Source organism: Kogia breviceps, chromosome 16 (genome assembly GCF_026419965.1).
Source record: "Kogia breviceps isolate mKogBre1 chromosome 16, mKogBre1 haplotype 1, whole genome shotgun sequence".
Taxonomy (NCBI): domain Eukaryota; kingdom Metazoa; phylum Chordata; class Mammalia; order Artiodactyla; family Physeteridae; genus Kogia; species Kogia breviceps.
Genome location: NC_081325.1, coordinates 1927443 through 1945056, shown reverse-complemented (window position 1 = coordinate 1945056; position 17614 = coordinate 1927443). Strand labels below are relative to the sequence as shown.

At 39.0% G+C, this 17614-nt stretch overlaps 1 protein-coding gene across 1 annotated transcript in view; it reads left to right on the top strand.

Annotated features, from left to right (window-relative positions):
- Positions 1-17614, top strand: part of PSPC1 (paraspeckle component 1) — a 56693-nt gene that overhangs the window by 15047 nt on the left and 24032 nt on the right. The window contains exons 4-6 of the mRNA XM_059041478.2: positions 1663-1859; positions 8364-8448; positions 15932-16037. Coding sequence (XP_058897461.1) covers positions 1663-1859; positions 8364-8448; positions 15932-16037 — 388 coding nt within the window. The remainder of the gene's footprint in view (positions 1-1662; positions 1860-8363; positions 8449-15931; positions 16038-17614) is intronic.

Here is a 17614-nt window from a genome sequence, read left to right as displayed (position 1 = left end):
GCATGAGTTCAACAAATATTGGAACGCCTTTGTGTTAGGCATTGTGCTCGGTGCTGCCAGTGCAACTCAGAACTGTTTTTGCCCTCACAGTGCGTACGTTTCTAGTGGCGGGGCTATACAAAAATTAATGAACCAAAGATTATAAAATACATTAAGTAGTGAGAAATACCATTTAGAACCAAGAAGGTGAGGTATGATGGCTTAGATCAAAGGGCATGCATATTTAACTGTGGTTAATACTGCCAGATGGTTCTCCCTCAGTACTACTCCAATTTATACTTACAGGTGTAGGTATAAAAGTGTTTTCCTTCGTCCTGACAGAAGATGGATGTTATGATTTTAAGATTTGATAGTGTAGGCTCAAAATGACATTTTATGCATGTTTTAATTAGCATTCTTTGATCATAGTGCAGATGAATGTTTTTCCTTGTAGTTGATTTAAATGACAGATATGGTGCCTATTATTTTTAAAAAAAAATAAATTTAGTTACTTATCTTTGGCTGTGTTGGTTCTTTGCTGCTGCACATGGGCTTTCTCTAGTTGCGGTGAGTGGGGGCTGCTCTCCGTTGCGGTGTGCAGGCTTCCATGGCGGTGGCTTCGCTTGTTGCAGAGCCCGGGCTCTAGGCACGCGGGCTTCACTAGTTGTGGCTTGCAGGCTCTAGAGCTCAGGCTCAGTAGCTGTGGCGCACGAGCTTAGTTACTCCACGGCACGTGGGGTCTTCCCGGACCCGGGCTCAATCCCATGTCCCCTGCATTGGCAGGAGGATTCTTCACCACTGCGCCACCAGGGAAGCCCCACAGCTGTTTCTTGTCACTACGTTTTCCCTCTGTGACAGCCTCTCCCTGTATCTCCCAGCTTTGTCCCAGCCTCCATCTTCCCCTCCCCACCCCAAAATAAGTTAAAATTGGTGATTGCAGGCCATCTGTACTTTTATTGATGAGTGAGAATTATGTTCTTATCAGTACTTTGGAATAACTGAAGAATTTCTTTGGCTGTCAGGTACATTCACAGGTCTTAAATTTTTTCAGTCATTTATTCATTCAAAGAAATAAATACTAAATGTGTACAATGTGCTAGATATGTGCTAGGTACCTAGTTATAGTGGTTAACAGAAATTTCATGTACTCAGTGAGTTTATAGTCTAGCAAGGCAAACAAGTATTAAGCCAATTGTAGTAAATTAGGCCTGTAGTTTTTGGCGTAGCCAGTGAACCCGGTACATAACAGTTAACTGTATCTGCTTGTATTACTATCCCTGAAAGTTATACTTTTAGAAGGGAAAAATCTGACTTCAGCCAGTTAACTTAAGGGACATTTGGGTCATATGTTGCAGACTGCCTTATATAAAATGGTTGAGTGAAAACCAGGAAGGCCTTATTGAAGGTGTTAATTAGAGGAGTATAGATTGTAGCATCAGATTGCCTAGGTTTGAATCCTGGTGCCCTTACTTACTAATTAGTTGGGCATCTTTGGGCAGTTTCTCAAACTTAGGCTTGTTAAAACCTGCTTGACAATGTTGCCGTGATATATTTCACGGAGGGTACTTGTCAACAGTGCCATGAACATTGTAATAGCTCAGTGAATGGTAGTGTTTGTTGTTCTTACATGTCATTTGACCTTTGAAACATAACATTTCTGTGTGTCTTCCCTTGTAAACTTAGGGAAAGAGAACAGCCGCCGCGTTTTGCTCAGCCTGGGACGTTTGAATTTGAGTATGCATCTCGATGGAAGGCTCTGGATGAAATGGAGAAGCAGCAGCGCGAGCAGGTTGATAGAAACATCCGAGAAGCCAAAGAGAAGCTGGAGGCGGAGATGGAAGCGGCCCGGCACGAGCACCAGCTCATGCTCATGCGGCAAGGTGAGGCGCGCCTCCGCGTCGGCGTCCCCGTGCACGCCTGCCGCTAAGTCGCTAGCTAGGGGTTTAGAGACCGTTGGGACTGAAAATGCTAGAAGGAAACATTTCACTTTCCTGAGAGAACTTCCTTAGGGAAAAAAACTTATTAAAAATAAGTTACCTACATAAGTAGTATTGTTGGAGGTGATGAAGGTGGTTAACTTTGGCCAGAAGTGAGTACATGCTTCTGCTGGCAAAGAGAAGCCCAGTGGGGTGATTGTTGGTATGTAGTTGTGGCATAAAGTCACATATCCAGATTTTATTTGGTGGAAAGAAGAATTATGGCAAATGCTGGCTATTTAAGAATCTTACTGCATGTCAGAAGACTACAGATGGATGTTCCTTGGCAGAGATGAAAAAGATTCGTGTGTGCTGATAGGTACGGGAATTCAGGAATACTCAATTCTGAGTATTTGGCAAGAACATTTTAAACACTTGTTTTTAAGAGCACTCATAACAGGTGTTATGCGTAACATAACATTTACTCGCATTCATTGGTCAGATACCTACCGTGACAAGCTGCTTAAATATATCTCAGAAGCTTACTTCTTCCCATTCCTGTTTCTAGGTTTCTTTTTATCCCTGTCTTTATTGTTTGTCTCTGATCTTCTTTCCTGTTAATTATCTAAATAACTTTTTCTGGTTCTTCCTATTACTCATCCGTAAAATTTTGTATTTCTTTTTTTAAAAAAAGTCTATTTATTTATTTTGGCCACGCTGTGCAGCTTGTGGGATCTTCGTTCCCTGACCAGGGATCCAGCCGGTGCCCCCTGCAGTGGAAGCGCACGGTCCTAACCACTGGACCCTCCAGGGGATTCCCCAAATTTTGTATTTCTTAAAATAAAGCATCTGATTGCTTTCTATTTTGCTCTTAAATTTTTTGCACTTGTTTTTTGAACTTAGCACTTCAGTAAAGTTCTATGTACCTTCTCTTGGCTGCCCCCGGAGGTCACGGTGCCGCAGACAGCTGCCCGATTTCTACAGCAGACTTCTTTTAAAACAAACAAACAAAAACATTAATTAATTCATTTGTGGCTGTGTTGGGTTTTCGTTGCCGCACGTGGGCTTTCCCTAGTTGTGATGAGTAGGGGCTGCTCTTCATTGGAGTGCGCGGGCTTCTCATTGTGGTGGCTTCTCTTGTTGCGGAGCACGGGCTCTGGGTGCGCGGGCTTCGGTAGTGGCACATGGGCTCAGTAGTTGTAGCTTGCAGGCTCTGGGGCGCAGGCTCAGTAGTTGTTGCATTGGCACGCGGATTCTTAACCACTGTGCCACCAGGGAAGTCCCTAAAGTATTCTTTATACAGAGCCAGTATTTCTTTAAAAGGTGAAAATTTGATCATCATTCATCTTTTTTTTTTTTTTTTTTTTTTTTTTTTGCGGTACGCGGGCCTCTCACTGTTGTGGCCTCTCCCATTGCGGAGCACAGGGTCCGGACGCGCAGGCTCAGCGGCCACGGCTCACGGGCCCAGCCGTTCCGGGCATGTGGGATCTTCCCAGACCAGGGCACAAACCTGCGTCCCCTGTATTGGCAGGCGGATTCTTAACCACTGTGCCACCAGGGAAGCCGTAAATGATATCTTTAGATTCTTGATTACCAAAGGCAAAAAGAAAAAGGAAATTGGCATATTTGCTCCTCTTTTTCCTTTCCTCTCAGCTTTTATTTATTTTGCTTCCTATTTGTTTGGATTTTTGACATGGACTTAATGTTTGGTTTTTTTCTTTTAAAGTGTAAAAACTTTTTTTTTTTTTTTTTTTTTTGTTTGTGGTATTTGGGCCTCTGACTGCTGTGGCCTCTTCCATTGTGGAGCACAGGCTCCGGACGTGCAGGCTCAGCGGCCACGGCTCACGGGCCCAGCCGCTCTGCGGCACGTGGGATCCTCCCGGACCAGGGCATGAACCCGTGTCCCCTGCATTGGCAGGCGGACTCCCAACCACTGCGCCACCAGGGAAGCCCCTAAAGTGTAAAAACTTTTAATTTATCTTTTATCTCCTTCCTTTCTTCCTCATTCCCTCCCTCCTCCCTTCCTTCCTTCCTTCCTTCTGTCTCTCTCTTTCTTTCTTTTGAGAACATTTAAGTTCTACTCTTTGAGCAGCTTTGAATTATAGGATACCGTGTTATCAAGTATAGCCACCATGTGTTACATTAGACCTCAGGCTTTATTCATCTTCTATCTGAAAGTTTGAACCCTTTACCAACCTCTTCCTATTTCTCCCACCTCCCAGCTCGTGGCAGCAACATTTATACTCTTGTTTCTATGAGTTTGACTTTTTTTAGATTCAACATATAACTTACACCGTGCAGTATATTTCTTTCTCTGTGTGGCTTATTTCACTGAGCATAATGTCCTCAAGGTCCATCCATGTTGCTGCAAATGGCAGGATTTCCTTTTCTGATGGCTGAATAATATTCCAGTGTGTGTGTCTGTATCTCTGTATACCGCATTTTGTGTGTGTGTACATTATTTATCTGTATGTACACACCACATCTTTATCCATTCATTTGTTGATAGACATTAGTTTGTTTCCATTACCTTGGCTATTGTGAACAGTGCAACGGACAATGGAAGTACAGATGTGTCTTTGAGACCCTGTTTTCCTTTTAATGTTCCTTAACCGTAGTTGTTACATGTTTCTCACATAATTCTCTCAGCCCTATTTTAAATACGTTGAGTCATGACTTTTCTGTTCATCAATCGATTCTCTGATGTTTATCCTTGTGATTTCTGTCAGAAGGTTCACAGAGACAATGTTCCTGCATCTTCTAAAACATCCATGGTCTTGTACTTTTTAAAAAAATTAATTTAGTTTTGGCTGCGTAGGGTCTCTAGTTGCTGCTAGCAGGGGCTACTCTTCTTTGTGGTGCACGAGCTTCTCACTGTGGTCGCTTCCCTTGTTGCCGAGCATGGGCTCTAGGCAAGCAGGCTTCAGTAGTTGTGGCTTGTGGGCTCTAGAATGCAGGCTCAGTAGTTGTGGTGCACGGGCTTAGTTGCTCCGCAGCATGTGGGATCTTCCCGGACCAGGGCTCGAACCTGTGTCCCCTGCATTGGCAGGCGGATTCTTAACCATTGCGCCACCAGGGAAGCCCTGATCTTATACTTTAAACCCTCTCTTGAATGGCCTAAAATTCATGCTTGTTTCTCCCCTTTCTTTTTTCTTTTTTTTTTTTTTGCGGTACGCGGGCCTCTCACTGTGTGGCCTCTCCCGTTGCGGAGCACAGGCTCTGGACGCGTGCGGGCCCAGTGGCCATGGCTCACAGGCCCAGCCGCTCCGCGGCACGTGGCATCTTCCCGGACCGGGGCACGAACCCGCGTCCCCTGCATCGGCAGGCAGACTCGCAACCACTGCGCCACCAGGGAAGCCGTCTCCCCTTTCTTAAGTACTTGATGGTATGTTTCTGTAGGAAAGTCTGAGATAAGCCTGGATTTTTTTCCCACCTTGTGACTTGATCCTTTTAACAGGCTTCCATATGAATTCTTTTAAGGGTCAGTAACTTATCCAGGATATGTTTTCTGCCCAGTTTGTCATGAGAAATTTTAAACATAAAAAAGTTGAAAGGGGAAATCCCTGGAGGTCCAGTTGTTAGGACTCTGCACTTCCATTGCAGAGGGCATGTGTTCGATCCCTGGTTGGGGAACTAAGATCCCACAAACTGCGTGGTGTGGCCAAAAAAAAAAAGTTCAAAGAATTTTAAGGTATTAATACTTAGATTTTGTTACTAACATTTTACTATACTTGTTTTATTACATCTTTCCACCTGTCCTGTGTTATATTCTAGATGTATCTTATTGTACACCATCATACTTTTCTTGGGACCAGATGTGCCCTTTCAATATGTAGATTCAGTTCTTATATTTCTAGGAAGGAGCTGTGTTAGATCAGAGAGCATACGTTTAGTCTTCATGACTTGAATGAAGGATATTACATTGAGAGAACACTTTCCTACAGTCTAGCAAATCAGACTTAAAATTCGTCCATATTCCCCTCTATTCCCTTTTTGCTGTATACCCGTGTTTATGATGTACTGACATTATAGATACAGTTCTATGTCTTTTATGTTTGTTAGGTATGCAGTTTTAAATGTTACTTGGTCTAGTAGTGAGTAGTGCTGCAGGTGATACTTTATGTCTGTGGATGCCTTTGGATTTGTTTTTTTTTGGCCGCGTGCGACTTGCAGGATCTTCGTTCCCTGGCAGGATTGAACCTGGGCCCCTGCAGTGAAAGCACCAAGTCCTAACCACTGGACTGCCGGGGAATTCCCTGGATTATTTTTATAAGAAAAATTCCTATGAGTGTGATTTACTGGGTTAAAGGATAAGAAGCACCTCAGGTTACATGTTTTTTGGGTAATATTTTCCTCCAGAAGAATATTATCACAGCACTATACAAATATATAAGCTTTAGTGAAATTTCAGGAACTCTGGATATTAACAACTTAAAGGAAATAATTTGGAAGATGTAAAATGGTAGTTTTGTTTTAAGTTGACAGTGCTCATCATGACTGTTAGATAATGTGCTTATCTGATAATTTGATTGTCAGATCCTTTGAGCTCATTATTATACCCATGTTACTGGTGAGGAAGCATGATCTGAGAGGTTAAAGCACCTGTCTTAACTGGCCCAGCTTAAAAGGAGAAGATCCAGTTGTCAGAAAACATTCATGTTCTCTTCTTATTCCTTTTCATGGAAGAAAATGTAATTTTACATTTATTACTATATGTGTCCCTGATTTAAGAACAGCTAACCTACAAAATCAATAATAAAACTGTTACAGGATGCACTGTATTCACTTTCTTGGGTAATTAATGATAGTAAGATACTTCCCATGCTTTGGCTTATTGAAGCATTTCCCCTTAGGAATATAAATAGATTGCATATTTTTGGTCTTTACAAGTCTTGCCAGCTATAGAAATTATATGATAGTTATGGGGTCTTACTGTTGGTTGCAGAATGTAGTTATGTAGGGAGCTTAAAAAAAAAAATACTCATATCTGGTCCACATCCCAAGAGATTTTGATTTAATTGGTCTGTGGTTAAAAGGCACATAAGTAATTCTAATGAGCAGTCAGGGTTGACAGCTAATGGTAAAAATGTTTGAAATTAATTGTAGTCATGTTTGGGTTTTAAGATAGCTAAATGTTTTCTCAACTGGCACGTTACCAGAATCGCCTGGTTCCTATCCCATATACCAAAGCAGACTTTCCTGAGCAGAGTCCCAAAATCCTAAAAGAAATTTTTTTTTAAAGTTTCTCAGTTGAGGCTGAACAGCCAGGATTGCAATGCTGGCATTTTGGAAAGAGCTTTGGTATAAGGATAGATTTGGCTGTACATCCCAGTTGAACTATGGAGTGGCTGGATGGCTAGAGCACATTTATAATCTGTCTGGGTCTTTTTTCTTTGACATAATTAATACATAATTCAGTCTGTAGGGAGGATAATACCTTGTTATAATTATGCCTATGTTATGATTAAGATGTTTAGAGTTATTGGCACATGAAATGTTAACTTTAACTGTTAAGTATTATGTTAAATGAATTCTGAATATAGCAATTTATTAAGAAACATTCAATTAAGATAATTTATGTTGATTTTAGAAATTTCAGGTAACATGATTATAGAAAAAGAAAATAAAAACAACCAATACTTGTGTTATTCAGGGTATTCAGCTCTCTGTGTACGTGTATATATATATATTTTTGCATGCGTGCACATGTAATTTGGTAAGATAGTACAAAGAGTTTTCATACTTGGGAAGTTTATCCACTGCTTCTGAGATGTGTAAAACACATGTATCTTTCATTATCTTATTCTGCTGTGGAGCCCCTGTTCTTGGCGCTGTGACGTGGTTGGTGCCAGTGGGAATGCTGGGCCTGTTAAAAGTGGTCTTGTTCATATCAGTGTTCGGCCCTTTTCCCCTTTCAGGAACTGTCTCCTCATTGCCCTCCTTCGGACGGCACAGACTTGATGCAGGAGGAAACCTGCTGATTGCGTTGGGAGGGATGGTTTTGAGTTGTATGCCACGTCCTGTCTCGTTATTCGTACCGTTTGGTCTGCTTCTTACTTGCCCTCTGCTGATGGTTCCCAAGGCATCTTTCTGGGCTTTGAGCTTGCTACTGAAAAAAATTCTAATTTCTTTAAAACTATGTAAATGAGAATGTAGCTACTGTTCTATTTTTAATATGTTCCAGGCCCTGTGTTAAAACAGTTACTACCCATTTAATTTCTTAATATAAGGATGGATTTATTGTTTTCTTCATACACATGAAGAAATGGGCCCAGAAGTGATGTTAATTTATTACACGGCTTATAATCTTTCATTGTAAAATGCTGTGACAGACAAAGAGAAGCTATAGGTGCGCGAGTACGAATGGGTTACTCTCTATATTGCCAGTCACCGAGAATCTGTATGCTTGTGAACAGAAAAATACAGAAGCGAAGCTAAAAATATTAATCGGTAGTCAATATCTTGTAGATTTAATGAGGCGTCAAGAGGAACTCAGACGCTTAGAAGAACTCAGAAACCAAGAGCTGCAAAAACGGAAGCAAATACAACTGAGGTAAAGAACATCATTATGACGTATATGTGAATATATGTAGGTTTCATTGTATATGTTATGAATAAAACTCCCAGTGCCTGTTATCAACAAGTTCTATAACTTGGAAGATACAGGGAAGAAAACCAAAATTGTCCATTTCTGACCACATTTAGGGAGTTACTCCAGAAGATAACATAAATCTTTGAGATAACATAAATGTTTGTTATTCTGTGTTTTTTATAGCTGATTATGGACACTTTACAGACAGTGTGAACTTCCATAAAGGGCTTAGGCATTATTTTGTATAATTTATTGTAAGAATGCACCATGATTTACGGGGCCATTTTTCCGGAGATGGATATGTTGCTCTTAGTTTTCTTTCATGTATATAATACTACTCTGAATGCCGTTAAGCATTTTTGTACTTGTGATAATTTTTTTAAAAAAGATACCTGGGCTTCCCTGGTGGCACAGTGGTTGAGAGTCCGCCTGCCAATGCAGGGGACACAGGTTTGTGCCCCGGTCCGGGAGGATCCCACATGCCACGGAGCCTGCGCGTCCGGAGCCTGTGCTCCACAACGGGAGAGGCCACAACAGTGAGAGGCCCGCGTACTGCAAAAAAAAAAAAAAAAAAAGATACCCGGAATCCATGGTAAAAAGGGATGGGCATTAAAGATCTCAGTACATAATAGAGAACGACTGTGATGGGCAACTTAAAATCTTGTAGGTTAAGTAAGCAAGTTTAAGGGAGAGTTGAGCCAAGATGTAGAAACAAAAATTAACAGCTTTTCTTGTACCTGCAACAGTCAGTTGTAAAATATGAGATAAGTATTACTCTTACAAGTTTCAAAAGTCATCATTAGGAATTGTTATAAACAAAGCTATGACAGATTAAAGCAAGCTTAAAATTTTGTTTTGAAAGTGCTATAAAAGTAGTAAGTGCTTGTGACAGGAAGTTAGGTGCTCATGGGAAATAAAGTGAAAAACTGTTAATGAGTTTGAAGTGTCTTCGTGGTCAGGAGATAGGTACTGGACCATATATTTTAGTGGGTTTTTTTCCCACTTTATACCTGATGATACCACCGTGTGTGTATTTCTGTCTTGGTACTACTCTGATTTTACTCTAACCTACTTATTCTCAGTTTATGGTACCTGGCAGGCAGCATCAGCATTCTAAGCTAGGAGATAGTTAGAAAGTCTCAGGCCTTCCCTCTGAGCTGCCAGATCATAAGCTGACTTACCTGTGCTTTGGTAAATCCTCCAGGTGACTCTGGCGCATCCTAAAGTTCGAGAACCACTGGTATAAACAACGCCGCCATGAACTTCTTACACGAGGGACCTTTTTCAGTTTCTTTCTTGTCGCTTCTTTCCACTTCATGTAAATGTGTTAAAGTCTCTTCTATTTGTACAAAGAAAAGGAAACCTCCTCTCCCCTAACATAAACCTACCTGAATCCAGCTTTCTTCTCTTACATTTATCCTTGACAAGTAGGCTTTTAAATTAGTGTCCTGTACTAGTGTGCTAAAATAATAAGTAATTAAAACTAAACAATGTGGGGTGCAAACTACTATGTATGGAATGGATAAAGAACAAGGTCCTACTGTATAGCACAGGGAACTATAGTCAATATTCTGTAATAAGCCATAATGGAAAAGAATATGAAAAAGAATATATATGTATAACTGAATCACTTTGCTGTACACCTGAAACTAACATTATAAATCAGCTGTACTTTAGTCAACAAAAACAAACCAAGAAAAAAAAATCAATGTGGGAGAACCCAAAGTAGGGTATAAAAATATAACAGATGAACTTAACTATATTGTATATGGATGGACAGCATTGTCACACTGGAAGGAGATGGGGAAGAAAGTAAGGAACCTAAATAACTTTGGAGAACCGTATCTTGATTGAATACTACAGGCTAGTCGCAAGAACAATATATAAATTCTGTTATCTAGTTAGTAAATGTATTTCTCATAGGGATATAGATTTGCAATTCTGAAACTATGTGTATACTTTTTTCTCCCTTTGATCAAGACTTTATTGAAAATAATGTATATACTTTTTTAAGTGAATATATTAGTACAGATCAATATGAACCAGGTTTCTCATTGTTGGAGAAAGAAAGAAGGGAGAAAGGCTAAAATTAAAATGACTCCTGTGATGTTTAATGGGGAATCTAAGTATCAGTATGAACTGAGTGGCATTTAATCTAGACAGATACAGAAATACAGACGTGTGTATATACATCGGTTCATATACATATACCTATTTCCTAGCCCTGTCCATCCAGAAGCAGTGATGCCTCAGGAACAGTGAGCTCATCTAATGAGCTCAGATTTTTGTTTCTGAGCACCATTCTCCAGTAAAGGGAACCAGGGCTTTTTGGAGAAGTGGTTGATGTCCAGGATTGAAGAGTCCAAGATGAGCCTGACAAATAGTGTGTCGCAGAGAAGCAAAGTACTTGAGCGGGGCTAGGGCGTGTTGAGAGGACACAGGAGCCAAACTGAAGGTGCTCCCAAGGGCCAAAGTGGGAACAAGTTCAGCAGCAAAATAAAAAATGATAGTATTAGATTTTACACTGTTGAATAAAGTAAATATCCATGAGTGTGTGCCGATAGAAGTTATTTAATGAGTAAGTAAATAAATGGGGAGAATGGACAACTCTTCCTTAGTTGTTAGAAGTAGAATTCCAAATAATAAATGTGAAATGAGGCTGAGAGAAAAATTACCATTGGGTGAATACTGCAGTAATACAGGCACGTCTTGGAGATACTGTGGGTTTGGTTCCAGACCACCACAATATATTGCAATAAAGTGAGTTGTTTCGCAGTGCATATAAAAGTTACCTTTATACTATACTGTAGTGTTTTAAGTGTGCAATAGCATGATGTCTTAAAAAACAATGTGTGTACCTTAATTAAAAATACTTTCTTGCTATAAAAAACGCTAACCATCTGACATCGCAGGGTTGGCACAGAACTTCAGTGTGCCAGAGCAATATGCAGCTTTTGGGAGGGCAGTCAAATGAGGCGCGCCTGTAGTCGTTTCATTCAAGATTTCCCCACTAGGTACTAAGGTTGTTGCACAGAACTCGGGATACAGGATTTGTGGAGCCTCAAATTTGTATGAGGCACAAATGGAAACATAGTAAATTTAAAGTGGAGAAGCCCAGCAGATACCACCATCACCAAGTGTGTAGGTTCATATCACCCTTAATAAGACACGGACACCAGGAACCCCTTGATGTGATGCACCCAGAAGTGTACATTGTCATTTCTGTGGTTTTCTTGCCAAAGCTTCACAACCTTATGCTAGTCGTGAGAAAACCTAAGACAAACCTAGATTGAAGGACACTGTACAAAATAATCAGTTCTCTTTACAAGTGTCAAGGTCATGAAAGACCAAGAAACACTGAAGTGTTACAGACTTGAGGAGACTGAAGAGAAATAATAACTAAATGCAGTGTAAGATTCTGGATAGGGTCCTGAAACAGAAGAAGTGCATAGTGGGGAAACTGAAATTTGAGTAAGACCTAGAGTTGAACTGTAGCAGTGTTACCGGTGTGAATTCCTTGTTTTCATAATTGTACTGTGGTTATGGAAGATGTTAATATTAGGGGATGCTGCATGAGGGAGATATAGGAACTCTGTACTATTTTTGCAACCTTTCTGTAAGTTTAAAATTAGTTGGAAATCAAAAAATGAAAAAGAGGACTCTAGGTACTTGGGATACAGTGGAAAACAAAAGACACAAACTCTGCTGGTGTGGCACTTAGGTAATCTGGGAGGGAGGTAGACATTAGTTGGAATATGATCAGATTATTAAAAAGAAAGTGAAGCACACAAAATAGAACACATTACTTACTGGAATTTTTAATAGGTTACTTGTTTCATAATAAGTGAAATATTGGTTGCTTGACGTGATAAGTATTCTACGTACCTGGTAATTTTTCACCGAATGGTCTTTTATTAATCTTATTTAATATTGCAGAGGTATATCAGATTCAATTTGAAATTCAGATAAGTGTGTACTAACAATAAAGATATCTCAACAATTAGGTGATAATTTGATGGGTAACTTTTATGGTTGGCTGTATTCTAGCAGGTACAGCCAGTGATAAATCTGTTAATCTTTACCTGTGCCTGTGGAGTTTGTTTTGAAATTAATTGTAAGAATTGTTTGATTTAAGAAATGTAAATAATGTGTTAAAATTGAGTAATTTTGCAGCATGTGTGAAGGAAAGGAAAAAAATAGTGTCTAGGGACTTACCTTACTAATAATTGTCAAATACATCCAGCCTTTGCAGCACAGAGCGAATACAAATGCAGCAGTCTGCAGAGGTTGGTCTGACTCGGGAGGCTACCACGTGAGACAGCCAGGGAGTATGGACGCGGCCTTTTTGTTTACCTTAGTTGCCAGACTGAAAAAGCTGCTTAAGAAGATATATTTGAAAGAAATTAAATAGTCTGGAGTATACAGAATTTTCTCATTTTCATTTCAATGCTACAAATAAGTTTTCGTGGGTCACTTCTTCAGAGGCTGTGACAGTGAAGGCAGACAGGGCTTAGATGGGCTGGTTCAGGCTGTAACTGGCCCACTTAGTACTTGTCCATTTGTTCTCTTCTTTCCTTCCCTTACTCCCTCCTACTCGCTCATCTGCCCATCCATCCATTCTTCCCCTTTTTATGTCCTTTGACAAAGTATAGAGATCATCGGATGGGCGGAGGCCTTCGGCGGGTACGGAGGCCAGAGTGGTGGGGACTGGAGCAAAGAGCAGGGCGGGTTCACATCCGTCGCATCATAGCTTAGCGCTTGGAGCCTCTCAGGTTTCAAAGTCCTAGTAAAGTATGAGACAATTGGTGGGCTTCCAATTAAAATAAATTGGAAAATGGAGATTTTGTCAGTTTCCAATTAAGTATAACATGAAGGGTGTTAAAATTCATCATGCTTCTTTACTTATTAGTTCCATTTGTGAATATAATCTAGGAAATTATCCCTGATCCAAAGAGACATTACATATAAAGATAATTGTTAAAGCATCTTGTGGAAGGAAAAAAATTAAAAGCAAACATGTACAGTAGGGAATGTTCCTATATGTTGTCTGTAAATTTATATTATGGAGTTGTCAGTGTGGTGTAATCACAGAATAAAGTAGAAACTCTGGAATTTATAGACAACGAAATGGAAGGAAAAAATAGCAAATGTTTAAAGTGATTTTATACCTTTTTACCATATTTTTTCTCCAGATATAAATGTAGTCTCACATTTTATCAGAAAAAAATTGGTGTAACAATGGGGAGAAGTACGTTATAAATTTTGTTTAAAATATCTTTTAAATTAAAAATGTTATGACAATACATGTTTTAAAAAACTCACATGATACATATGTGTACAAAAGAAAAAGGGCAGTGCTCTTGTCTCCCCAGATTATCCCCAGTGTGATAGAAATTCTCATACTCTCTTCTCTGCTCGTACAAATGGTTTTTAGATGCAGCAATAGGAATACTATTGTTGCGCGTGCCTTTTTTCTGACACTGTACCTTAGACATTGTTTCGTGTCAGTAAATGCAAATCCGCCTCTTTGTCATGGTTGTATTGTGTTCCTTGTCCCTCATTTGTAATTGAATGTCTTCAGCCTTTTGCCTTTACTTAATGTGCACTCTTGTCTCTGTGTATACATTCTTGCACACATGTATAGATATTTCTGTTTACTGGAAATGGATTTCCACTCATAAAATTGTTTGCTCCACGTTGGTCCTCAACAAAGTCATGGTTGCCATCTTGAAGACCGAAAAGCTTTGAGTATCAGTTAGTGGCAGGATCTGACATGAGCCTGTTGGAAGCCAAACCTGACCTGTTTTACGTCGTGGTCATGCCAGACCTTTGTTACATTCGTGGAACATGAATGTTCATCTGACTACAGAAGCATTCGTGGTGCTGATTATTGGGTACTGCTGGGATATCATAGTAGGTCCTACTGCGGATATCATAATAGTATATTAACCCTTTTTAAAGTCGGAAAAACACATGTGGCCTTAGAGTTTCTGAATAAGGGATTTTTTGCTGTCACTATGTACATTTTCAGCAGTGTATGAACATGAAAGTATTTTCTTAACCATAAAATTTATGAGTGTGTTAACGTACTAGAAATCGATTAACAGGTTTATTGGAATATTCTGTTTCCTTGAATAGAGTTGTATACTGGGGACTTAGATATCTCAAAATAGTCTAGATTTTGCTTGAAATACCTTAGGAACATTGTCTTCTTACTTGCACATGGTCTGATATGAAGTCCTAGCAGCCTGTTTTCTTGCTGGCTGTGGGTGAAACTGCCATTTGTTTTTTTGCGGTACGCGGCCCTCTCACTGTTGTGGCCTCTCCCGCTGCGGAGCGCAGGCTCCGGACGCGCAGGCTCAGCGGCCATGGCTCACGGGCCCGGCCGCTCCGTGGCACGTGGGATCTTCCGGACCAGGGCACTGCCCCCCTCAGTAGGTCTCATGTATACTTGGTGTAAAAGGGTGTTTATAAGAGTAGCCTGGAAAATGAGACCTACTGAGGGGGGCATCACCATTATATAGTCTTCACTATTTAAATTACCTTTTTGTTTTTGAGTGGAGAGCATGTATATTTGAGTTAGCATTGATTTAAATGTCAATATAATGTCAGACTATTACTTTAATATTATTTTGTAGGTTTTTCCCTCTTAATCATATTGTAACTAATTATGATGTAATAGTAATCCTGCACATACATATCTTTTTTGTTGGTTTTGTAGTTGTTGTTCCATGCTTCATATCTCTGGGGCAGAGGTTGGCATACTTTTTCTGGGAAAGGGCTACATGGTAAATATTTTAGGCTTTTCATGTCATAATGGTCTGTGTGTCAACTGTTCAGCACTGCTCCAGCCCAAAGGTCGCCACGGACAGTGAGGAAATGATTGTCCCATAAAACTTAATTTGCGAAAACAGGTGGCATGCAGACACCTGCTCCAGGTGCATACTTTCCTCAGTGCATTAATGAAATGGGAGAGAGAATGTTTGTTAAGGCTTCCTTTTGCACATAGTAGGATTTTTGTCTAGGCAGTGTGGTCCTTTGCAGTGGCTTGTATTGGAATAGGTTCTGAGTGTCTTTAAGAGCTAACTCTGCTGTGCCAGTGGTGAATCCCTGGCTTTCTCTTTGTACAGTAATAGAGTACTGGTTTGAGCTTTTGGTTTCTGAATTTTTTGACTGTAAACATATAATTATCCTAGTTATATGCTGTTACTTTACTTTTTTGATTTACCCTAGATAAATTATTTTATTGGTTTGTTTGATTTATCAATGGTTTAGAGCAAAGTAAAAGGAAGGTAAATCTGGTAAGCCACTCGTTTTCACAGATTTGACTTGCATAATGTATAAATAAATGATCTACATAAATGATTTTGTTTTACCTGAAATAAAATATCATATTATGGCTTATATGTCAGCCACCCTGAGTTTTTATTTAAAAATCTCTCAGGCATGAAGAAGAGCACCGTCGTCGCGAAGAGGAAATGATCCGACACAGAGAACAGGAGGAGCTGAGGCGACAGCAGGAAGGCTTTAAGCCAAACTATATGGAAAACGTAAGTAAAATACTGGCTAACTAAAATGAGTTTCCATTGTCAGGTGGATGATGTGTATTTAGAATTCTTTAGATTCTGCTTTATATAGTAATATATTTTCTACTCTTTCTGAATTTGTCATGTTTATGTTAAACTAATGAATTTCTTAACCTCTTACAGGTAGTAAATTAAAATTAGTTTCTGAAGATAATCATGCTTTGTGAAATGAATATTAAATTTTTCTCTATTTTACTTTATCTTTTTAAAATTCCTATAAATTAGGAATCTTGATAAATTCATCATCTGCACTTGACTGATTTTCACCGTTAATTGATATTAAAAATTGTTTAGTTTGGTAGACATATAGAAAAGTAGTACTATGTGCTCATCACTCTGCCGTAACAGTTATCAATACCTGGCAGACCTTTTTCATCTTTAAGTATACCCACTTTCCCTAGTTTTTTTATATGAAATCCCTGACTTCATATGATTTCATTCGTATTTCAGTACGTATCTCTAAAAGATAAGGACTCTCAAAAAATGTCTTTATCGTATCTTAAAAATTGCCAGTTATTTAATATTAACTAATAAAAGTCCCAGTTTGCCCAAGTCTTACTTTTTTTTTTTTTTAAAGTAATTGGTTTCTTCAGAACGGTTGATAAATCCAGTCATTTTAGTACATAGGTTTTCTCTCCCTCTTTTTCTTTTTTTCCTTATTTTCTTTTTTAAAAAGAAATAGCTCCTCGTATAGAGTATCTCACGTCCTGGATTTTGTTGACTGTATCCTTGCAGTGATGTTCAACAAGTTTGTTTATGCCCGAATTTCTTGTAAACTGGAGTTAGTTCCAAAGACGTTATCTGACTCAGGGTTTTGTTTTGGGGAGGCAAAATGGTAGGGCAAAAAGGACACTTCAAGTAGGTTATAACCCACAGGGTCTTAATAATAATTAACAGTCTCATTCTTCACCTTAGATGAATGCCAGCTTAACAACTCATTCTAAAAAATACTTATCAGTAATTTTTTCCTCTAGCTGTTCAAAAGCCATGATTCTTTAGTAAGTTTCTGAGGCTAAATGTATTAATTCCAATCATTGGTGTCTTTTTTCTGACTGTCTCTGTCCCTGTTCTTTGGTCCCTGGAAAATTAAAAATATTTAAATTAAAATGAATACAGACAGTAAAATAAATCCTAAGTTGAATAGCAACAAGAACTTTTTATCTTACCTTCCATCAAGTAAATATCCTTTGAATGAAAATTATATGGCATTTAAAATCAGTTAGAAATTTTTTTATCATTTATAAGTCACACTAAAAGTTTAAATTAATAGATTTTTAAATCCCATTAGAAAATTAGTTGAGTACATTTTTTAAGCATTGTGAATTTTCTTTTTGAATAATTTCTAGCATTATTGCAGTTCTCTTTTCCTCTTGGATACAAAGCACTTGCATAGTGACATATTTAAACGGTGGTCTTCTCCTTTTTCATGGTTACATTTGAACATAAATCTGTTGGATTTATCAATGTGAGGATATTTTATGATGTTATAAAAGAATGTGGAATTAAAAATTTTCAGGCACATATATTTTGAAAACTAGTAA